This window comes from Leptodactylus fuscus, chromosome 1, assembly GCF_031893055.1.
Source record: "Leptodactylus fuscus isolate aLepFus1 chromosome 1, aLepFus1.hap2, whole genome shotgun sequence".
Classification (NCBI taxonomy): domain Eukaryota; kingdom Metazoa; phylum Chordata; class Amphibia; order Anura; family Leptodactylidae; genus Leptodactylus; species Leptodactylus fuscus.
This window is the reverse complement of record NC_134265.1, coordinates 24,784,380-24,810,775: the sequence shown is the minus strand read 5'-3', so window position 1 is coordinate 24,810,775 and position 26,396 is coordinate 24,784,380. Positions and strand designations below refer to the sequence as shown.

Here is a 26,396-nt window from a genome sequence, read left to right as displayed (position 1 = left end):
GCCTTAGGAGGGGCCTATATGCGGTTTGAGGCTAGGTTCACACCGGCGCCCGGTTTTCGTTTGGGGATTCCATTCCCATTCCACAAAGTCAACCCAACGGACCCCATTATAGTGTATGGAGCCTGCTGGCTGCTTTTTCGAGTCCCCAAGCAGACCAGAACATAGGTGTGAACCTATTGTTACCAGTATGAGGAGACCAATGCTATAAATGATACATTACACTGGGGGGACCCGGCACAAATTTTGCACAGGGACCCAAAAGTTTAGGTTACACCAGTGTACAATTACCCCCACTATAGAGAGCAGAAATACTACCCCCCTACAGTAGTTCTAAAAATACCTAAATAATAAGGCCATATACATTCTAAATAATGGCGCCATACAACATCCAATCAGTTATTTTACCCACACCGATACATTGTAGCAGACTACCAGCCGGACAAGAGGGAAGTGTGTTTGGTAGCCGTGTTTAGCTCACAAAGGATAGTCTAACACTGGATACAACTGTAGCAAACCCTCAGCTATGAGTCATAAAAAAAATAAAAATCTGTATTGTATAGTTGCAGAATGTTTCGTTACACAAGGCTTATTTACAGTAACCTGCACAGTACTCCACGTGTTGTGACTACATCATCTACCGCCTGTGTACTAAATACACCGTCCATAGAATTCACTGCAATCACCTCACACTACATTGTATCCTGAGCCAACACACAACATATTTAGCAAAAAATAAAATCTCTCGTACAGTGAACGGCGAATTATTTCAGGAGGTTACCGCTTGTTTACACCCAGGAACGTGTGCAATGTTTGTATTCGGAATGCTCGGTTCCTCGGGGCAGCAATTACCTCCATGTTTCACTTCATAACACCGCTATCACGTCTCAATGGCTTTCCAGCAACCGCCTGCAGTTGACGGAGCAGAATTTTAAGGAGATTTTCCCCGAGTGGTCCATCTACAGCTAGCAAGAGCGAGCCGGGGGCCGGTGAGGCCGACAGGCAGCAATGATCTGGCCCTATCCAACAGTGGACGAGCTAAGGCAGACTGCAACAGCGACCTAGCAGAGCCAAGTGTGTAGATCTAGGCTTGGGAGAGATCTAAAGTGTGCATTACCAATATATTGTGTCTAATATGTAGGTAGATAGATAGATAGATAGATAGATAGATAGATAGATAGATAGATAGATAGATAGGACAGACTACTATTTTAATCAGATGTAGCAAAGTTGAGTTTGTCGTTTGGTACCGCTCATCGAAAATATATATACTGTATGTGTGTGTATTTCCATGAGAGATACCAAACGACAAACTCAACTCTGCTATATCTGATTAAAATGGTAGTCCATATTCAGAAAACAATGGCACCTTTCTACCAAAAAACAGCGCCAGAACTGTACACGTAATCGCCCCACTCACGTCTTGGAGCAGCCACCACGTACTACTATATACTACAGCCGGTGCAGGATTGGTTGCGATTTCAACAGATGTAGTCAGGGCCGGCGTCAGCGCACGGCATAGTCGGGCAAGTGCCGGGGCCCACAGAGCCTCTGGGGGCCCCCCGGCACTTGCCTGTCACAATTTCAGCTCATCGGCGTCCGTCCGCCGATGAGCTGAAATACATACGCGATGCAGGAGCTGTGAGATCAGCTCCTGCTTTAAAGCTCCGGCCCCGGCTTGCGTGTGTAGGCGCGATGACGTCATCGCATCACGCCTACACACGCAAGCCGGTCCGGAGCTAAGCAGGAGCTGATCTCACAGCTCCTGCATCGCGTATGTGATTGGAGGGAGAGGGGAGAGAGGAGCGTCGGGGGAACGAGGGAAGGTGAGTGATGTAAGTGTTTGTTTTGTATTACATATTAAGGTGAAACATAATGAAGGGGGCCCATGAAACTGGGGGGCAAATGAAGGGGAGGGGGGGGAATGGCATGACACTGGGGAAGATGAAGGGGGTGGGGAGAGAACGGCATGAAACTGGGGACAGAGATGGAGGGGGCCCAATGAAACTGGGGGGCAAATGAAGGGGAGGGGGGAACAGCATGACACTGGGGAAGATGGAGGGGGGGAGAACAGCATGACACTGGGGACAGAGATGGAGGGGGCCCAATGAAACTGAGGGGGCAAATGAAGGGGGGGGGGGGAAACGGCATGACACTGGGGAAGGGGGTGGGGAGAGAACGGCATGAAACTGGGGACAGAGATGGAGGGGGCCCAATGAAACTGAAGGGGCAAATGAAGGGGAGGGGGGAACGGCATGACACTGGGGCAGAGACGGGGGACATTAAACTGTGGGCAGATGAAGGGGGAGAACGTGATGAAACTGGGGACAGAGATGGAGGGGAGACATGAAACTGGGGGCAGAGGAAGGGTGTATATGAAACTGGGGGAGAGATGGAGGGGGGCATATAATTTACGGGTGACTGTAGGAGGATTATACTGTGTGGGAGCACATAATAAATGAATGAGAATGGGTGGAATCAACATAAGAGGGCGGAGCTAAATTTGCCGCGGCGCGCAGAGCACGCCGCACATTTTGCCCCTCTTTCTACTCTTTAAAAGATTGGGAGGTATGGCGTTGGTGACGCCACACTCCTGCATGACGTCACTCGCTTCATCTGCAACGCACAGTGTCTCGACTCCCCCACCTCCTTTACAAGAGGGCCCACTGAGGCTCTGTCGCCCAAGGGCCCATAAAAACCTGGAGCCGGCCCTGGATGTAGTCCATTGGACATGCAAAGATCAGATGATTTACGCTCCATGCACATAGAACAAAGCAGTCCGGAATATTTGGCTACATTTCCACACCTGAACCCAGCCAGGAGGTGGCGCTCTATCCATCATAGTGATCCATGATGCTAGGGTTCGCTGCCTGTCCGTGGCTTCATTGTTGCGTAGAGTATATAGTGGATATAGTGGAGCCATTCCAGCATCAGAGATCACTATGATACAATGCAAATATAACAACCGCTACTGGGTCCCCAATGGCCTCTCTACAACATAAGACGACATCAGTATTATAGATACTACTGGACAAGTGGGGGTCCCAGTTACACATTTGGCGACACCCCATCTTAAAGTGTACCTCCATGTACAAAACAAATGACCATAAATGAATAGTACAGGTGAATATAAGAAACTTTGTAATGTATCTTATTAAAGAAATTGGTTTCCTTCTCCATTTATCAGTAGGAGTTACTTTTGACATAGAAGTCTATGGAGATGGGAGAAGAAGGAGACTGCTAGAAAATACACAACTGTGAGTAAGAACGATCTCGTCTGACACTGCTGTCTCTATAAAGATAAGACTTTGCCCTACATAGAAAGATGCAATAAATCAATGAGCCGCCTCCGACCCCTCCCGTCTCCATTCACCGTAAGTAGAAGAGCGGAGAAGGAAACAGATTTCCTTAATAAGATATATTACAAAGTTTCTTATATTCACCTGTACTATTCATATACGGAAAGTTGTTTTATCAATGAAGGGACACTAAGGACGGGGCAATCTTTTTAAAAAAGTTGGAGAACCCCTTTAAGAAGCACAACAGCATTCCAAGACATTGAGACAGGGCCAATAAAAACACTTAGGACGTGAATACTTTTACAACCATGCTAAACTGTACCTACAGCCAAAAATACAATCTGTCTCCATAGTAAAAGCCTTCAACCGTTACAGGTTTACAGCTCCCGTGCAGAACTGGTGTGTCTATACCTGGTTATAGAAGTCAATGGAGAGAGAAAACACAATAATACAATGTATATCGTTCTGCATGCGTGCGTTGTATGTATATATTTGTAGAGTGTGTGTATACATACAGCATTATGTATTGCGCATGTATGTTTATTACATATGTGTAATGTGTGCATGTATACCATTTATGTATAATGCATATGTGTTATCCACCATGAAAACACAATTCGCAGACACAACATAGGGGGCTCCATTGCAAATTGACCACAATATCCCAATATTTCTTGCCCTATTGACACTGCGGTGGACATCAGAGCTCATACACAATCTACAATCACCACCCCACTAACCACAACGCCATGTCCCCCGCCATACCGGGAGCTCCTGTGGATACATGAAATCCAGACTGGATGCCTTCCAAACCCCATATGGTATTCTGCACTGCCACAAATGTCACAGTCTACAGACAGCCTAATGCAGTGGTGTCCGCCGTAGACCTACAACCCCCAGCAGGCCCTGACAGTATCCAGCCATATGTTGTAGCTGGGAGTTGTAGTTCCCCACCAGCTCAGTAGGCCCTGGTCGGATGCAGGAGCTCGTCCTTACCTTGTGCAATATATTCAGTTACTGATCCTAAATCCCAATGTTCCCGGGATCCTGACTCTTGAGCTTCCAGCACAGACACAAGAGGAGAGGGCAGAGTAGTTGTGTGACGCAGGGTGACTCACTGTGAGAACCGGTGGGGAAATTGTGAGCTCCACCTGCCCGTCTACACCCTGTCATGAGCGGCAATCACCTGGAAACGCACGTACCTGCGAGCACATGGATGTTTGTCCTCTGCATCACAATTCCTACAGATGACTACCTTGACCCCATACACTCTAACCCCACAGAGTAATTTTTGTTCTTCTGACGTCCGGGCTGTTCTGCTGACATAACTATATACTCGTATATACTCGAGTATAAGCCGAATTTTTCAGCACAGTTTTTGTGCTGAAAAAGCCCCCCTCGGCTTACACTCGAGATATATATATATATATATATATATATATATATATATATATATATATATATATATATATATATATATATATAAAAAAAATTTATTTTTAGGGGAAGGGGGGTCTATGACCAGCCGCAATGTATAGAATCTCCCATAAAATTGTGGGGGAAAAAAAGATTTAAAAAAAAAAAAAAAAATTTAATTAAAAAGTTGTAAATCCCTCCTCTCCCTAGAATACATATAAAAGTAGAAAATGACTGTGACACACAAACACATTAGGTATCCCTGTATCTACTGAATATAGGGGATCTGCGGGGCTCCTGTTCCGTCGGGGTTAATAGGAGCACTGCATATACCGTATATTCAGCCAAACTGATTTCCAAGTTGGGGGGGGGGGGAACAGTCCTCAAGCTCAGGGAAGGGGCAGACAGACACCAAAACACCCCCTCCCCTTCCCCAGCACCCAGCATCTACTGCACCCAAAAACTGCAACCATTTTTATTTTTGAAATTTTCCAGTAGCCGCTGCACGATACTAGCTTGCAGTTGCGCTGATAAAAAAGTAAGCTCCCTCATAACCGCAAGCGGCTAGCCCTCCTGACTAGCAAGGACGAGCCTGCCGCAGAACCAGCATTGATTTACAGCATTCGGCCAATCAACGCTGGTTCTGCCGGAGGCTCGTCTGTGAGGAGGCGGAGTCTAAAATCGGACCACAATGGAGACTGCTGTGGTCCGATCTTAGACCCCGCCTCCTCACAGACGAGCCTCCGGCAGAACCAGTGTTAATTGGCTGAATGCTGTACACTGGTCAATCAATGCTGGTCAATTCATTCCTATGAGAAAAAGTAAGCTCCCTCATAACAGCAAGCTGCCTGCTCCTAGCAAGGACGAGCCTGCTGCAGAACCAGCATTGATTTGCCGGATGCTAAACACTGTATAGCATTCGGCCAATCAACGTGGCTCTGAATCGAATATTTACTGCGAATAGCTAGTAGTATTCGATCGAGTACGAATATTTCGAATACCTACTCGCTCATCTCTATCTGTGACATCAGCAATGTAAGGTGTCACCTACCAAGCCCTAAAGGCTGTCAGGTCATGTCAGAACCAATGGCAACGTCATAGACGTGTTAACACTGTTGAATGTCCTTGTCTGGGGCAATTCATTGGAATTTCGTGATCACAAGGAGGGGGTCACTTTAACACCACCCAGGGGTTGCTTGATAAGTACTACAATCTACTATTGCGGCACAAGATGGGACAAGGGATATAGGACTTGTATGGCATTAAGGTCTACTGGCGCCATTCTTATATCTGGTATCACAGCCCAGTCCTGCTTACTTGTGAGCTGCAGTAACAGACACGGCCTATGTACAAAGGTGGCGCTAGATCTTGGCCTTGGGCCTTTCGCAGCCTTGTAAGGTGGATGTAGTTATACTACAGGTGTAACCTGAGGACCCCCAACACACCAACAGGTAAGCAGGAAGTATCCGGTATGGAATATTCCTGGACTTCGGCAGATAATAAGCAGGCAAGTTACCAGAATCATTAACACAACATATTACATAAGACTGTCATGCAAATTTGCAGCTATTTCTGGAGAACAGGACCTACCAGATACAGTACCGCAGGTTTACTTACTGTAATATTCCACACTGGCACAAAACCTCACTATTAAAATTCCACGGGGTGAAGTGATGACCTGTGTGACACTGGCAGCACTCCCAAAAAGGCTTGATGGATCAAATACAGAATAGAATTTTCTGCATTGACTTCAATGGGTGCCGCAATTTTTTTTTTCCCCTCGCTAGAGAAGGCTTTTTTTTTTCAGCGTGAAAAATTCAGCGCCAAATAAAGCGCCATTTTCCTCTGTGTGAACGGGCCCTAAAGGATGAGAATCGAAGCAGTCACCTGGAAATCGTGGCAAACGCTGGCCAATTTTAATCTAGTGTGTCTCCAGCCTTGGAGGATTTTTTATTTTTTTTTGGCAAGTAGAAAACTGGTGAAAAAAACATCTACAATTTCGGCAGATCAAATATCACTCAAAAAAGAAGTCATTTTACCGTCACAAAGATGAAGGCATTTCATCAGGGAAGAGTCAAGTAACTAAAATTTCTCCATATTTTGGTGGTGCGTCAACATTTTAGAAAATCCATTTAACTTGTTGTCAACATCCAAGTCACGTGGACGCCCCAAGGAGAAAGGTGAAGGCTACATAGTCATAAAGTCTTATGTTCTCAGGTATTGAGGAGATTTCTACTCCTGAAGAGATATTATATATATATATATATATATATATATATATATATATATACACATACACACACACACATATATATATATATATATATATATATATATATATATATATATATATATATATATATATATATATATATATATATATATATATATATATATACACATACATACATATACTTTTATAATGTCCTTTGATGAAATGGTAAAATAATAAAAGATCAACTTTAGGAACATCGATCGTGTAATGTGCAAGATCACTAAATTCCCCTATAGGTAGGATCTGATAAATAGATTAATTCTGAATGTCCTGTATTTACTGTCGCTCCCTGCTGAGTAATACACTGTGTATGAGACACCGATGACTGATCGGAGAAAATTTCTGGATTACAAAAATATGATGTCAATGTCAGGAAGACAAAGTTGAACAATTTACAGCTTGCTAGGAACAATAACTATTATACTGACTCCCTATGTACAAGAATATAACTACTATAATACTGCCCCTATGTACAAGAATATAACTACTATAATACTACCTCCTATGTACAAGAATATAACTACTATAATACTACTCCTATGTACAAGAATATAACTACTATAATACTGCCCCTATGTATAAGAATATAACTACTATAATACCACCCCCTATGTACAAGAATATAACTACTATAATACTGCTCCTATGTACAAGAATATAACTACTATAATACTAACTCCTATGTACAAGAATATAACTACTATAATACTGCTCCTATGTACAAGAATATAACTACTATAATACTACCTCCTATGTACAAAAATATAACTACTATAATACTGCCCCTATGTACAAGAATATAACTACTATAATACTACCTCCTATGTACAAGAATATAACTACTATAATACTACCTCCTATGTACAAGAATATAACTACTATAATACTACTCCTATGTACATGAATATAACTACTATAATACTACCTTCTATGTACATGAATATAACTACTATAATACTACTCCTATGTACAAGAATATAACTACTATAATACTGCCCCTATGTACAGGAATATAACTACTATAATACTGCCCCTATGTACAAGAATATAACTACTATAATACTACCTCCTATGTACAAGAATATAACTACTATAATACTGCCCCTATGTACATGAATAAAACTACTATAATACTACCTTCTATGTACAAGAATATAACTACTATAATACTGCTCCTATATACAAGAATATAACTACTATAATACTGCCTCCTATGTACAAGAATATAACTACTATAATACTGCCCCTATGTACAAGAATATAACTACTATAATACTGCTCCTATGTACAAGAACATAACTACTATAATACTACTCCTATATACAAGGATATAACTACTATAATACTACTATGTTCAAGAATATAACTACTATAATACTGCTCCTATGTACAAGAATATAACTACTATAATACTGCCCCTATGTACAAGAATATAACTACTATAATACTGCCCCTATGTACAAGAATATAACTACTATAATACTGCTCCTATGTACAAGAACATAACTACTATAATACTACTCCTATATACAAGGATATAACTACTATAATACTACTATGTTCAAGAATATAACTACTATAATACTGCTCCTATGTACAAGAATATAACTACTATAATACTGCCCCTATGTACAAGAATATAACTACTATAATACTGCCCCTATGTACAAGAATATAACTACTATAATACTACCTCCTATGTACAAGAATATAACTACTATAATACTGCTCCTATATACAAGAATATAACTACTATAATACTGCCTCCTATGTACAAGAATATAACTACTATAATACTGCCCCTATGTACAAGAATATAACTACTATAATACTGCTCCTATGTACAAGAACATAACTACTATAATACTACTCCTATATACAAGGATATAACTACTATAATACTACTATGTTCAAGAATATAACTACTATAATACTGCTCCTATGTACAAGAATATAACTACTATAATACTGCCCCTATGTACAAGAATATAACTACTATAATACTGCCCCTATGTACAAGAATATAACTACTATAATACTGCCCCTATGTACAAGAATATAACTACTATAATACTGCTCCTATGTACAAGAACATAACTACTATAATACTACTCCTATATACAAGGATATAACTACTATAATACTACTATGTTCAAGAATATAACTACTATAATACTGCTCCTATGTACAAGAATATAACTACTATAATACTGCCCCTATGTACAAGAATATAACTACTATAATACTGCCCCTATGTACAAGAATATAACTACTATAATACTGCCCCTATGTACAAGAATATAACTACTATAATACTGCTCCTATGTACAAGAACATAACTACTATAATACTACTCCTATATACAAGGATATAACTACTATAATACTACTATGTTCAAGAATATAACTACTATAATACTGCTCCTATGTACAAGAATATAACTACTATAATACTGCCCCTATGTACAAGAATATAACTACTATAATACTGCTCCTATGTACAAGAATATAACTACTATAATACTGCCCCTATGTACAAGAATATAACTACTATAATACTGCTCCTATGTACAAGAATATAACTACTATAATACTGCCCCTATGTACAAGAATATAACTACTATAATATCGTTCCTCTGTCCATAAATATTTCGGCCATGATATTGAGTGATATTTCCTTGTTATATAGAGTCTACGGTACTTGTTCTGGTGAACTTGTGACTTCTAGCCAGCAGACGTCATACACAGCGCTGCTACATTTCAGACGTGTTAAGAGGAGAATTTAGATCACAGAATGTCAGCTCTGTCTGACCCCTTCACTGTGCAGGAGGCAGAAAGAAATTGTGTATTTGGAAATCACTTGGCTCGGTCGGCATCAGGTGAGATCAAACCGTACGACTCTTTCTACTCGCAAACACTTGCTGATAAATGCCACCTCTGAAGCCAACTCTACAATTGGATCCTGGGCTCCTGCTGCTCGGCTCGGCTGCGGGCCGGCAAATGATTTTAGGTAGAAGTGTATTTGAAGGGTAAATCTCTCAAGAGGAAATAAACACTCGCTGGGTTCTCCGACCACATCCACTAGCCCAAAATAAACTCATACTTGTAAATAAACTCAAGTCTTGTCCTCTTCATGAAGTTTACTCATATTCTGGGGAACTCTTAAAGGGAATTTACCATCGTATGATCGATAAGAATGTGAATCTATATATTTACAATAATATAATAGTAAAGTAATACTAGAAAAGCGATGTAAATGGGAATAGTTGTGGCCAGAGAGGAGTAAAACTGTGTGCGCGTGAATTATTAACAGGCCGGAGGCTCTTAATATTACAGTAACAGTTAGCGCCAATGGGGGATTGGATTAGGACTAGTGTACAGAACGCCAATGTTAATAAATTTTTTTTGTGGCTAAGACGTCGGAATAGCCTTTGGAAAGGCTATTTGTCTCTTACCTTTAGACGTGGTCCCCACCGCGCCATTCCTCAGAAATACTGGTTTTTACCGGTATGCAAATGAGTTCTCTTGCCGCGATGGGGGCGGGCCCCAGCGCTCAAACAATGATGAGGGCGTCCCCACCGCTGCCAGAGAAGCGCCTCCAAGCGCTGCGTCATCTTCAATGTCTTCAATGTCTTCTTCCGGCGCAGGCTCGCAACTTCTAGCAGAGCAGACTGCGCAGGCGCACAGATCACGGGAAAATGGCCGCTTGCACAGTATTATTAGCGTCCATTTTCTCGTGACCTGTGTGCCTGTGCAGTCTGCTCTGCTAGAAGTTACAAGCCTGCGCTGGAAGACATTGAAGATGACACGGTGGACGAAAAAGGAGGCGTCGCTTGGAGACACTTCTCTGAAAGCGGTGGGGACGCCCTCATCGTTGTTTGAGCGCTCGGCCCTATCGCTGCGGGATAACTCATTTGCATACTGGTAAAAAACGGTATTTCTAAGGAACGGCGCAGCAGAGACCACATCTAAAGGTAAGAGACGAATAGCCTTTCTAAAGGCTATTCCGAGGTCTTATCCACAAAAAAATAAAAAAAAATAAAAAATGTTTTAATGGTAGAATCCCTTTAAACTTCCTGTTCTGTGTTGCTTACCGTTCGGCTTTGCTGTATAGACTTAGACAGACTGATCAGAGCCATCTCGTCATCACTAAACCAGCCCAGCAGGCACAGAATGGAATGGGAGCCCCGATTCCGGAACAGAGGACCTGGACTACACAGGTATGACTTCATTTTATATTTTTTGGAGCACCCCTTTAATATTTTGTGCTGGGTGTTGTTGCTCTTTATGTATACAGAAGAGTTGGGATACAGCATGGCGCTGCCCGTGCACTGGAAGTAACGAAGTTAACCATGAAGCCAGGTAAATGTCAAGGAGACACAGTAACTTATGAGTTTCCAAAGGAAAGGGAGCCATGATGAATTTCACAGCACAATAATAAGTAATTATACCGCAGGGTACAGACCGGCCTTCCGAGAAGTTCTAACATTGACTTCTAAGAACTTTGGAAACAAGAGAAGAAACATAAAACAGGAGAGATGTATTCAAGTGCATGTGTTGGACTGAAGTAAAGCAAGCGATCACATGATCACTCGGGGTTGGAATTCAGAGACCCCCAGCGATCAGCGCAGGTGCTGCAGGAGAAATAGAATACTAGCTGGCAGCCGGACATCATACATAGATGTGCCAGTGAGGGGGGCTATTCTTTATGAGCCACTTTCCACTTTGAATAATAGGGAAGAAGGGACTGAGCACTGAGCAGACAACCCCCTCCCCCATCCATAAGGAAACTCCTTGTTATCACCCTTAAGCCATAACTTTTTTTTGGCCCACGGTCTAAACAACCGCAACCACATCTGTAACTCTCTGGATACTAATGGACTGAACTGCATAAAAAAGCTAGATCTATGGAGTGACTACACTGTCAGCTGCCAGAAGGGGGAGGAGACTGATTCGGTCCAGATCACACTCCCAAGGAGCAGAGCCTCTGCAGAAACATGGCAATATAGCCGAGAAAATCCATTCTAGAATCAAAACAAGAAGCCGAGAAAATCCATTCTAGAATCAAAACAAGAAGGGACTATATTGTCAGCTGCCAGAGGAGGGAGGAGACTGATTCTGTCCAAGACCCACCCCCAAGGAGCAGCGCATCTGCAGAAACCTGGCACTATAGCTAATAAGACCCTTCCAGATGCGAAGTTAGAAGGGACAATACGCTCAGCTGCCAGAGGGGGAAGGAGCACAATTTTATCCACAGTCCAACACCAAAAGCTCCAAGTGGGACACATGGGAGCAAAAATAGTGATTGGAAACACTGTAAATTACCCATTGCGAGTCTATTCAGGACTTTCAGTATCAAAATCATTAATGAGGTGTCTGCCTTTAAGGCTGTATATGGTTAGGGTGGTTATAAACATTAGATGGTGGACGTCACAGACAACCAAGTGTGAGTAGGAGCAGTGGCTTATTACAGATCCATGATTGTTGGATCAGCAATGACTAGGCAGTATGGAGTGTAACCTGCTGGGTCTATGGTCATGGCTATATTACACTCAGTATATTGGTGTATACAAAGTATATGGGGGATGAACGACCGCTACCGTCTCCCTCATTCAGGTACATTTGTTATCAGGGGCACTGACAGTCTCTAACAGCACTGCTTGTGCACAATGTGATGGCGCTACACTTGGCCAGGTAGCCAGTCCACAGCACCACACTGCCCCCTAGTGGTGGAAAAATTATAAATCATTCTACTTGTCTGACACCAAGATTGTGGCTGTTATTACGGGATGTGGAAAACCTGAGTGACCTCTATGGGAGCTGTCAAAGTGGTCGCCAAAGATGGGTGAATAAAATACATTGGTGACAGATTTCAATGCTGGAAACTATATATATAGCTATCTTAGAAGGGGTTAAAATTAGTATATATGGGAATTGTATGTGGCCCGAGTTGGTTGCAGTCCTAGGCAGGGTTATACTGGACCCCACCAGAGAAACAGTTCTGTTATATGCACCCCAAATTAGAGGGTACCCCCATTTGGAGACGACTCTGGAGCAGCTGAATGTTCATTGACGGCAATCATATCCATGGGTTGTCCAAGGTCTAGACAAGAGATGGGCTGAGCTTAGATCAGACATATATCATGCAGCCAAAATAAATCAGAATACGTGAAAAAATTATGGCCTTAAGTTTTTCTCAAGTTATTTGTAGGATACACTGCCATCTAGTGGACAAACACTAAAATGTGCAGTGGTGTAGGGCAGACGCAAGGGTTAAGCCACCAAAGATAGTCAGGTCTGTTTATCAAAGGGATAACATGTAGTATGTGAGAGCTAAAAGCTGGAGCCTATGATTAAAACATAAAATATAAATATGTTCCCTGCATGAATTATTTTACTTATTTTATGTGTATTTACATCCAGAGCTGCTTTTGGCATTATTAGCATACATTTCAGCACCCCTTGCTGGTTCAGAGTCTGTATAGCTCTAATCGCCATGTCCCTGTAATCTGCAGAGAAAAGGACAGTAAGTACTCAATCTCCCTACACTGCCTCCGCAGGAGAAACTGGGTATTACACATTCTGAGTAATACAGGACAGGACCACCAGAGCAAGAGACACTCTTTATAACTATCAACTGAGAATTCACTATTAGGATATATGAATGCATGCTCTGTAAATCCCATTAGACATAAGCCATAGTGTACCTACCATGGGGGAGGCCCGCACCACTGCCGCAGGGCAGGTATTTTCCTGCAAACAGATTTTTTTTGCAGCTTCCATTCAATGATAGCCATAAAAATCCAAGTACACTAAGCTCCCCCTAGTGGTAGTCTCATGCACTGTGTCAAGGGCAGCAGGTATTAAAGAGAACCTCTCGTATATTGGCGGTATTATATACCGCTAGAAGGCTGACAGCGCACTGAATTCAGCGCTGTCGGTTTTTCCAGTATGCGTGTGGGTGCCGGTGATATCGTCGCCATTAGTCTGACGGTTCTCTTCAATAGACTTGTACTGTCAGCGGGGCGTTCCTTACCGGCCAGGGATGACGCTATGCTGTAAGCCCCGCCCACCTGACAGTGAAGGGATATCAGTGATAAAACTTACAGCATCAATATCTCTGGCACCCGGGTGCACACCGGAATAGAGTCAGCTTTCTAGTGGTATATACCACCCTCGGGGCCAGAGGACATGAAAGGTCATCTATAATGGCTGTATACGGTATATTTATCAATGGATGTGTGACAGATGTCAGAAAAGTCTCATGTTCAGACTGAGCATCAAATCTGCAAATTACGTGCACAATATTTTTCTAAAGACAGGCGAAAAAATAGCAAGGCTTAAAGGGGTTTCTCTGGACATCAATAAGTGATTGGTTGGAGGGAGTCAGATACGTGGGCACCCTGCCGATCAGCTGGTTGGCGAGTCCGTGGCATTCAGGTGAGCCCTGTTACTACTTCACCGAGTACCGAGAACATTGTATAGTGCATATCATAGGGGGCAGGGACCTATATGTGGATTTTGCCTTAAACACACAGCAAGATACAATCCATAGTGTAAATCCAGTTTCTTTTTGTAGTCGCGCAGATCAGCGGCGCGCTCATTCGTCTGCGCTGACTTATTCGATGCTGAAAATCTGCAGCATTGCCTTATTTTTTTCAGGTTTCATGAATCAGATGAAAGGCGTCAGTCACGAAGAGGCGATTGCTCGTACGTGACGGATTCTCTTGTCTAATCAAGAAGTGGATGTCGGGCGTTGTACCATCACGCTTCAATTTGGTAACAGAAAGGCAAAGTGAAAACTGAAATCAGCGGTGTAAGCGAATAGTCATGTCTGCCGAGGGCTCAGGGTCTCTGCATGTCTGCAGAGTAAAAAAATAAGCATAAGGTACGAGGCACGGATGAGCCCCCTCGCACCTGCGCCGCAGTCTCATCACATCTACTCCTTGTTCTATAACAAGGTCATGATTTCGTTTTTACGCCAATTAAGAGCTAAGCAGGTTTATCGTCTATGGGGGTCACTACTCAACCGGTTGGAACGCCAAAAATTGTGAAACGAACCCAGGACACACTGGTTTTCTTAAAGACGGTCGAGTTCTAAGTCATTCTGGGAGCAACCTAAGGCATCATTTAAAGGGGTTGTCCAGGATAAACCATATTCTCCTGTCCCAGGTGCTCTGGTATCTCCCACCGTGGCCCAAGGAAAGGAATTGGGATGTCCTATGTATAAGTCATGCGTGCCATCCCGTGGCCTTTCCTGAAGCCGTGGATTGACGTCAGCGGTCATGTGCAGCGGTGACGTCTACCGGAATAAGTCACCTGGAGCAGTGGGGGTTTTGTGAACCCTTCTGACAATTTGTGCTTAGTAATGGAAGCAGGACTCAATATATACCTACTGTACAGATCAGACGTAGACAGCACTCACCTACACACTGAACACTGACCAGCAGGGGGAGCCTTCAGCACATCACCAATAGTAGATATTTAGGGGGTGCCTTTAACAGGACATGACTTCCAGCTAGGGACGTAACTAGTGAAGACTGAGACGCATAGCAAACGTTTGACTTGGCCCCACACAGCATAGTGCCCATTTTCCTGGCCCCCATACGGTAGAACACCCCACTTACACACTCTCAAATATCACATATTGGCTCCTCCACACAGTATAATGTCCCATGGCGGACTCTTCACACAGTATATTTCTCATAGTGGCCCTTGTCCACTGTATAATGTCCCATAGTGGCCCCTGCACACAGTATTATGCCCCATAGTGGCCCCTGCACACAGTATTATGTCCCATAGTGGCCCCTGCACACAGTATTATGTCCCATAGTGGCCCCTCCATACAGTATAATGTCCCATAGTGGCCCCTGCACACAGTATAATGTCCCATAGTGGCCCCTGCACTCAGTATTATGCCCAATAGTGGCCCCTGCACTCAGTATTATGCCCAATAGTGGTCCCTGCACACAGTATAATGCACCATAGTGGCCCCTGCACACAGTATAATGTCCCATAGTGGTCCCTGCACACAGTATTATGCCCCATAGTGGTCCGTGCACACAGTATTATGCCCCATAGTGGCCCATGCACACAGTATAATGCCCCATAGTGGTCCCTGCACACAGTATTATGCCCCATAGTGACCCCTCCACACACTATAATGTACCATAGTGGCCCCTGCACACAGTATAATGTCCCATAGTGGCCCCTGCACTCAGTATTATGCCCAATAGTGGCCCCTCCTCACAGTATAAAGTTCCATAACGGCCTCCACACAGTATTATGTCCCCCAATGGACTCTACAGAGCCTGAAATTTTGTTATTCACCACCCATGAATTATTATACTCTGGGATCTTTTCAGGTAGCCTCACCATAAAGACACACCAAAATGGACATGTATGTGTATTGGAGAAGTCGGAGGGATAGCGGTCAGCTTTTCGAATGGTCACCTGACTGTTAGGACATGCTGAAGGTGGCCATATACCATTACAAGCAGCGTACATAGAGTGTTAGAGTCCTTTCGAGGTTCTCAGGGTGACTGCAATGTGTCACTTATCCGTGAAGGAGTCTTGATAGAAGGGGGAGTCCTCAAGTCACAAGGTCAGGAGGCCGAGCTTCCTCCCATCTTAGTGGTCACCAGCTCCATGGCAGCCCAGGACACCACGCGGGGCTTACACTAAAGTGCCATACGAAATCTACAGACTATAAGGCTACTACTTGACGACTGCCATGAAAAGACGCATTTCCGGTGAATAAGGGGTTACACAATGAAAAACATCCATTTTCATTCTGGATATTGTTGCACATTAACTTTTATAACCCCGGCTTGGAGATCTTAGATCGTAGCACAAAATATTTGTTTTTATCCTTGACCTATTAAAAATGTCTAATCTGCCGAATCTTCCCTTTAGACCAGTCTCTCAGTAAATAAGACTAAAATGACTCATCCAGTCGATGCGACGCTTCACCCGACACAGGGGTATGCGAAAAACGCATAAACCGCAGCAGAAACAAGAGACAATAGCTTTATAGGAAAGAGGCCGGCGCTACTGTCTGCTATTATATGTAGGAGATGGTTCCCACTGGTGTGTAGTTTATGGCTGCAAATAAAGATAACTTACTGGTTTGAAGCGAGAACTTATCGCAACGGCCCGATACGGACTTGTTATTGTAGGGCTACGTGCACACTGGGGTTATTAGGTCCATTTGCACAATGACTGCAACTCTAGGAATGCAAAATCCAAAACAGGGGCCCCCATGTACCATATAGAATGCCGGAACCTTCTTATGTGGTAGAAGGGCCCGTCAAGTACTAGGGCCTGGATGTGAAGACTACGCCGCCACCTTGCTGGCTAGGGCCCTGGCGTCAGATAAGAGTATGCAGCACCTTATGAACAATGAGGTCCAACCTCCGGAACCCCCATCAACCTTAAGAGTGAAGGGGCAACACCAATAACAAGGGGACCGCTAAAAAGTTCTCAGCTCAAGGGTACTCCCAGGCACGTGAAGATATCCAACACTCTTGCAGAATCGAGAGGTCAAAGGTACGCTGAGCAAGGGTCAAACGGTGAAGAATATACAGCTGTAAAGTAGCCCCTTCATTCTCAAGATTGGATGTTGGGCTCCATGGCTCTGCACATCCTCTGGATCAACAATTGGTCCATAAGAGTAGCGTTCATGTACCCATAGGTGACGACATCCTCTGGATCAGTTCTACTAGGCCAGAAGGTCTCTGTATTAGGTCAACTAATGCACCATGACATCCAAGTAACCACAATGGCTAGATAGCTCGAGCCTAGGGTTGAGCCGATCTTGGGATTTCAGGATCGTTTTTAAATCTGATTTTCGATCATTTTCCAGCCGATCCTGATCGTGAAATTTGCTTGATCGCTGATCAGGATCCGATCATGATCATACTCGAGCCTCAAAAGAACAGGTGACCCAAGTGGGAGCTCCACCTTAAAGACGACTTGTATGTCTCATGACATGTCTGCTACACTAAGAATTCCCTTAAAATTTTGTAAATTCGTCAGAATTCTGTTCTTTTATTTCTACTGGCAATATACAACTGGGCATCATCTTTCCACTTGTCAATAGAGGGATGGCCCTACAAAGTCTAAAACGATCAACACCAAGCGTGACAGGACTAGACTGTGTTGGTATGTAGACACTGGTGGAACGACAGGGGTCAAAGGGATTGCTACTGCCACTAGGCCCAGAAGCTAAAGGGGGGCCCACAGGTCAATCTCACCACAGCAGGATAAACTACTTTGCTCCACTTTCTGACTTTCTTTGGTGTAAATATATTCCTCCTGTCCTTTAGTGCACTGAAATGATACACAGCCTTCCACTGTCAGAAAGGAAAGAAATAATATGTTTAAAGGGATCCTATAAATGGATACCCTTTTTTTCTGACTAACACGTAGGAATAGCCTTAAGAAAGACTATTCTTCTCCTACCTTTAGATGTCTTCTCCACGTCACCGTTCGGTAGAAATCCCGGTTTTCCTCGGTGTGCAAATGAGTTCTCTCGCAGCACTGGGGGGGGGAAGGGGAGGGGCAATGCTGCAAGAGAACTCTCCAGCGACACCTCCATCTTGTTCTGGAATGGCCTCTCCCTGCATCTTCTTCCGTCCTGGGTTTCAATCTCCTAGGCATGAGCAGTCGGTTCTGCTTTCAGGCCTCAGGCAGAGCCAACTGCGCATGCCCCTAGCCACAAGAAAATGGCCGGCTACACAGTAAGCAGGCAATTTCCTGTGGCTGTGGGCATGCAGTCGGCTCTGTCCAAGGCCTGAGGCCTAGAAGATTGACACCCAGAACAGAAGACGACACAGGGAGAGGCCGTTCCAGAAAAAGATTGAGGCGTCGCTGGAGATCTCTCTTGCAGCATTGGGGACGCCCCCCAATGCTGTTTGAGTGCTGAGGACCGCCCCCAGTGCTGCGAGAGAACTCATTCACATACCGAAGGAAACCCGAATTTTTACCGAACGGCGGCGCGGAGAAGACATCTAAAGGTAGGAGAAGAATAGCCTTTCTTAAGGCTATTCCTACGTGTTAGTCAGAAAAAAAAGGTACCCAATGATCGGATCCCTTTAATTAATCCTAGCATAATAGCAGTTGGTCAGTGACATATAGTCATGGGAGGATTCTGGTGGGAAACCGCAGCACATAAGGGGGGCAAGATTTCAGATCGGGGATGGGCAAGATGGGAAGATTGTGTGTACAAGTCTTCATGGTGGTCTGGGCCAGATAGAGAAGAAAAAGGAAATGTAGATGCTAATAAAATGTACAAATGGAAGTAAGGAGACATTGCATATGGGGGCCAAAGCTGAACTTTTGCACCAGGGCCCCATACAACAATTATATGTTCCTCTCTCGATCACCAGTTTTGGGTTAGCTTAGGTGGTACACAACGCCACTTACGGGTAGGGGTCTTACGTTATTCAAGGTGGATAGTTTATGTAAAACCACATATAATAAGTCACGAGATGACCACTGGTCGTGTCAAAAGACAAACTCAGCTCTGCTAGATAGTAGCCGCTATAACACCTGCAGATCGTACAGCAAGAGTTTATGTGATGTCTCGCAGTCTCCGCTGAAGCGGCAGCTGGAGGAACTTGTGTTTGTTTATGCGCCTCGAGGCCCCGACTGTGCGATCCAAATTTCCCTTGATTGTATCTGCTGTATCCCGGCTGAGCATCTGCTACAATCACAGAGGACACGGCGACAAGTCTGGCTGGGCTCACGTAACACAATGATCACATCAGCGCCCCCAAACCTATAGGACTCCAATAAGCATACACAGCAAGACTGCAGGGGCAGCCATAGAAAATTACTCCCAGGGCCCGAGCAATGTCTGGTTTAGAGATGCAGAGGCTATATTAAGACATAGTAGATGTGCCATGGTAACCGCGTGGCAGGATGACACAGGGTTTTATAGAAAATACAGGGAATTGCGGCAATAAACCGCAAAAGCATTTGAGGTTTTAGCTGTAGGATGCTAACACTAGTCATATGTGCAGGTACCTTAAGCCAGAGACCTGCTGCAAAGACAAATGCTTCTTAAAGGGGTAGTCCGGGGAGATAACCCTACCTGACTAACTGATTCCCGGGTCACGTGAGATAGCCCCCATTGCGCAGGTAATACCTGAGAAATCAGGAGGGAGCACGGCAAACTGAGGATCGGGCCCTGGTTCCAGTCACGTGATACAATACTGTGTAAGCAGCCATTTTCTTGTAGCCGGCGGGCATGCGCAGTCGGCTTTGCCCTAGGCTTAGAAGTTTGAAGCCAACCCCCGGAAGAAGACACGTGAAGACCCCGTTCCTGAAGAAGATGGGGGCGGTGCTGGAGAGTTCTCTTGCAGCATCGGGGACACCCCCAGTGCTGTTTGAGCACTGGGGCCCGCCCCCAGTGCTGCAAGAGAACTCATTTACATACAGGGATTTTAATTGAACGGCGGGGTAGAGAAAACATCTAAAGGTAGGAGAATAATAGCCTTTCTTAAGGCTATTCCTACGTGTCAACCAGTAAAAAGAGAATCCCTTTAAAGTGGACCTTCAAATCATAAAACAACTCTCTGTAAAGGAATAGTATGGGCAAATATAATAAACTTTGTAATATATCTTAATAAAGAAAAATGCTTTTTTTCCCCACTTATAAAGCTGTGTTACTTTTTACATAGGAGTCTATGGAGCAGGGAGAAAGAAGATGAAGGAAAGGACACACAAACAACTGAAGGACTGAAGGAGCTCTGACACTTCTGAACCTTCAAGACAGTGTCTACCACTGCACAGCCTCATCTCCTCCCTTCTCCATAGACTTCTATGTAAAAAAAAAATAACTTGGCTTAATACGTGGAGAAGGAAGCAGATTTCTTTAATAAGATATATCACAAAGTTTCTCATAATATCTTGTACTATTCATATATGGAAAGCTATTTTATACCCCTATATTAATATCAGACCCCTAAATATACCAGGCTAGATTATATAACCATTTTACGCCATGATATGACCTGTATCAGGTCCTAATTCCATCTAGAATCAGGGCAATGTATACAATATGTCCTTAGGGTGGACCGTAACAATAACCAACGCACAACCAGGTGCTCAGATCAGAATAAGAGCAGAGAAGGAGGGGGTAAGTACGCAAACTGCTGTCTATTAGATGAATGCAATAAATAATTGCCCATTGTTGCCCTATTCATTGCAACGGGGTAAAAACTAAGACTCCTAACCTGACATATCTACATGAATTACATGGCAGACCCAGTGACTTGCTCCTCAGGGGCGTGTCCAAACAGAAGGACCAATCACATTAAATCATCATATTGCACTTGATCTTATGATACCGCTTGGTGATCACTTATGTCAGAACACTTGCGACAATTCTAAATTCTCATTTAGTTGAGCACGTTGCTGGCAGATTAAGGGAAACCCCCTAAGCATTGATGACATCATACATAGCCATACCTGATGATGTCATGCTATAACCTATGCTAGGTGGAAGGCAGCTATATAGGCGGTCACTCAGCGATCCCAAAAGGGATTAATCTAATGGCTGAAAATAATATGAAACTATAAAGGACTTCCATCTACTGGAGTGGTTTTGATGCCGGCTGAATTTCTTCATCCCTCCGGCTTCTCTCGTCTGGTGACCCTTGGCTTGACATACTTGAAACCACTCCAAAAATAAGTAATCTAATATATTCGGAGTAACTGTGATTTAGGATGAACTCTTAGATATGATCAACCCATAAGCCGAGTCACTAGGTGAAAACATTACATTACTTATCTTGTCCCGAGGCTGTATTATAGTCCGGAGCAGCATTCATAATACTGCTGGTTACTTCAAGGAACTGGTCGGAAGCCTGTAAACAGATACAACGATCCTCCATTCTCGGAGGGGGAAGATGTTGATTTTCTAAGTCGTTTTTTGGTATTGTACCCCATATAAAACTATGTAGAGAGCGCTGGGAGATTTGAGCTCAGAATCCTGTAATAATAAATATTAACGCCTACAAATCCCAATATTAAAATAATACTGAAGGGCTGATCTTAGGGATGTGCAACTGTCGTCACACACAAGGGTGCGCTCAAAGCTTATCTTAATATTATTAGTATAGCGGTATTATAAGGCATTGTACAGTACTATTACACTAGTACCGTCTGCACAGGAGAACCATATAATAGCGCTATATGTAAGTACTATACAATGGGGATTTCTTACACACTGTAATGTAAGGTATATTTTTTCAGTGTATGTTGAACGCTCGTCTTCATAACTCAGGTGCAGGTGGATCCTGCCCGATTTTTGAAGTGGTGGCGCATCCTTTGGGCCACTTCTTTATGAGACAGTGTGCAGTATATGGCGGCTAGCTTCCATCCATCAGCTCAGGGAGAACCACAAACTATATAGGTGGGCGGTAGAGGGGAAAACTGCTAAACAATGCAGAATAGAAGGCCTATAATGGCCAGATATGAAATTCCTTCTTATGTACACATGTAACGTGGCAGTATATGGCGGCTAGCTTCCACCCATCAGCTCAGGGAGAACCACAAACTACACAGATGGGCGGCAGAGGTGAAAACCGCTAAACAATGCAGAATAGAAGGCCTATAATGGTCAGATATGAAATTCCTTCTTATGTACACACACAACCTTACAAGTGTGTAGTATATGGCGGCTAGTTTCCACCCATCAGCTCAGGGAGAACCGCAAACTACATAGATGGGCAGCAAAGGGGAAAACCGCTAAACAATGCAGAATAGAAGGCCTATAATGGTCAGATATGTAGTTCCTTCTTATGTACACATATAACGTGGCAGTGTGCAGGATATGGCGGCTAGCTTCCATCCTTCAGCTCAGGGAGAACTGCAAACTACATACAGTAGGTGGGCGGTAGAGGGGAAAACTGCTAAACAATGCAGAATAGAAGGCCTATAATGACCAGATATGGAGTTCACACACAAATAGGTTACAACTTGAAACGACAGCTATGCTGTAAGTAATACCGTATGCTCCTAATCCCGGGATGTAACCAGCTGCAGACCCCGTGGCCTCATAACCCCTCCATGAACCAGAGCAGTCCCTCCTCTCGCTGCGGTGATGCCATAGACGAATGCCTTTATTTACATTATAAACCGAGACATGATTAATATAGAGCGCGTGTTATGGAGGATTTATTAACTATTCATGAGGATTACTTTACTACGCACACAAGTAAATAAGTCGCAAACACGGCTCTGCGGCAAATCTCATTGTGAGGCCATTACCCCGTCATTAGCACACAGCAGACATTACTGGCCCGGGGCCATTACATTCATATTCCACATTTCACATCACATAGAGACCTTGTATTCTCCAAAAGCAAGAAATAACAGAAAAGGAAGGAGTCTTTTATGTGCCATTTTATTCCATACAATGGAGGCCGCACGCTTCCATCAGCCTGCCCTAAGAGCCTGCGGGAAGGCCGGCGCCGCCTGTGCGTGCGGCCATCTATTCTGCTGATTATAAGACATCGGGGTACGGTAAAGTGGACGGCTGTATTATCGCCACATCACCCACAAGGCTCCTCCGCCGGCTCTATACAATTACTGATTTTATGCTTGACGTGAAATAGCCGGCCCGATGCAATGAAAAGGAAAGAACAGAAGAAAAATCCAATCTCAGCATTAACATGAACCGTATACCGCAGGAGACAAAAATAGCCGCTACATAAGATTACACCAAGAAAACAAAGCGATAGGTCAGTGCATTCTGCAAGGCAACAGATATATACTATCGATTCCTCAACGGCTAATGCACTTTTAGCATTATAGGGCGTGAATACTTTTGCAACAATTGTATCGATTGTACCATAAAACCAAAAGTGCATAGGACTGAATGATCAGACTACACAGGGTTAATTGTAGCCCGATACATGGCGATACATTAGTCTGCATGGGGGCTGTAGACATAAAACGGTAGGAAAGAGAGATATACATATACAGTTCTAATAAGCTGAAACGTCACCTTCCTTGGTAGGGACTTTGGAAGACCAGAAAGGTGCTGGTCAATGGGGACAGGCCCTGGTTTACAAAGGGGGCCCCTAAAGGGTAAGGCGAGACTCTTAAACTGATGTCCCATCTTTAGGATAGGTCATACATTGAATATCCTTAAAGGATAGCCTGTAGGACATTTGCCCCACTCCACATTCAACCTGTGCACAGTCAGGCTGATCGTGGTAGGACTGGTGGTGGTCGGCACGCCCAATCCCTTTAATGGGAGCTCTGGAGATTTCTGAAATACAGCAAATGGCTAGCTCCGTCCTTCCTATTGAAGTGAATTGGAGCACCAGCCGACACCAGTTCCACCCACAATCAAGCTGCTGAGCTCATGGGACAACCCCTTTAAAAGTCAACAGCTAGGACCCCTGTAGATCAGCTCTTTAAAGTGTCTGATTCACTATTATAGCCTATTGGATCAGCTGCTCGGCCGGGGGGCTTGAAGGTTGTAGCTTGCCAATCTTTAACCAATGACCTGTCCCAAGTACTGTATAGGTCATCAAGTTCTGGAAAACCCCTTTAAACTCCATAACCCTGCACAGCCATATTCCAGTTTATTGGACCCCAGTGATCAAGGTTCTGTCCTGTGCTGCTTAAAGGAATGGACACCGTGTAATACTTAACTTTCCCTGCGGAGGCGCTGCAGCACCACGTTAGAATGGTTTATTCCATAGGGAAACAATAAGGTCATTTTACCCCGACCACGGAACAACCTCACGGCACATGTAACTATAGGACAATGGGTTCTCATTACCTAGCTCCGAAGATGTCCTTCTTTGCCAAGTCTATTCCAGATACAATCTTTACTCTGAGGATACGAGATTCCTCCTAAGGAATAGAAAAAGCAGGAGGTTAGATACAGTAACAAGAAAGTTCGCATTTATACAAGCAATGAGAGACCTATGAAATGGCACTTAAAGGGCTTCTCTGGGATATCGAAATAAAGCTTAATCCAAGGAGAATCGGAACATTCTACAACTTTCTAATCCACTGTGTGTTCCAATTCCTCGCAACGTTCAAGATTGAGCTTGCTGTCAGTGATTGAGAAGACTCAGGACAGCTCTGTGAGCTCCAAACATCAGCAGGAACGGAGCAAATCTCTCTGCTAGTTTGCTACAATGTATCAGTCCGAAGTCCAGGCTGTTGAGCTCACAGAGCATTGTCTAGACTGGATACAATGTATCAGCTGAGTAGGACTAGCTATGTACCCAGCCTAGACAATGCTCTGTGAGCTCCAAACATCAGCAGCAACGGCGCAAATCTCTCTGCTAGTCTGAAGTCCAGGCTGTTGAGCTCACAGAGCATTGTCTAGACCGCCAGCAGGACTAGCTGTGTACAGGCTGACTGCCTCTGAATGTAACCAGGAGTCTTCTCATTTATGGACATCACAAAAAGATATTAAAAAGTTACAGAACATTTTATTAGAAAATGTTGAAGCTTTTACCTAAATATCAGATTTATTATTTATTTTTAAAGGCGGTCACTGCACAGCAGGCGCCACCGCGCCGATTTATATCTGTTATGACTGTCTAGGAGAGTCATAAACCGTTTCATAGCGCCGGGACCCGAGTCCTGGTGATGGAGTCACAGCCGTAGACTAGTGAATCACGCCATTGTGATGGACAGGTAAACATACCATTGGGATAGATAAAACTGACACTAGGAAGAAAATCAGAAACCTCAGTGATGGGTATACAGTATATACACACACACTGATGAGGGGCTATAACCCCAAACAGCTGTCCACGGGTGGGCTTCAGTCCCTTTTGGGGAGACTTTCTGCTTTGACTTTAATCCCAGGTCATGTCATTAGGCTTCTAGAAAACCAGGCATTGATCTACAGGGAGGTATCTTTCAAAGGGTGGCGCTAGAGCACGTCACACACAATGGAAGACTTAATTCCCATGTTATTTACACACCCACAGACCACCAAGGATGATACATTAACCCCTTCACTGCAATAACCCTATAGGAATATTATTCACTGCTCTTGATGACCAGGGAACGGCTGTTAACATCCCTTGTGGACTAGGGTTGTAAAGGGATTATCAGGAACACCTTCATTGCCCTAGATCAAAGATGTGTTCAAGGACCTTCTCACTGCCCTGGACCACCGGGGATGGTACCATTAACCCTTCACGGTCCAAGACAAGTAATGCGGGTTACTGGTAAATACACACTACGTCTAATAATGGGATGATTGATACATACAGGCTTCATGTACAGGGGTGTCTGTCCCGTTCTGACGACAATACAGTAGGTCCTAGTATTTCCTCCATGTGAATATACCCGAAGGCTGGGCAACTTTCTGTATTTACCCCCAAGCCCCCCCCGATGGAGCTTCATATTGGGTCACCCATA

At 43.9% G+C, this 26,396-nt stretch overlaps 1 protein-coding gene across 3 annotated transcripts in view; it reads right to left on the bottom strand.

The window, feature by feature from the left end:
• The window catches only part of NEDD4L (NEDD4 like E3 ubiquitin protein ligase), a 217,193-nt gene that overhangs the window by 124,921 nt on the left and 65,876 nt on the right, over positions 1-26,396 (bottom strand). For all 3 annotated transcript variants that reach the window (XM_075268361.1, XM_075268377.1, XM_075268368.1), the window contains exon 2: positions 24,790-24,863. In XM_075268361.1, coding sequence (XP_075124462.1) covers positions 24,790-24,863 — 74 coding nt within the window. The remainder of the gene's footprint in view (positions 1-24,789; positions 24,864-26,396) is intronic.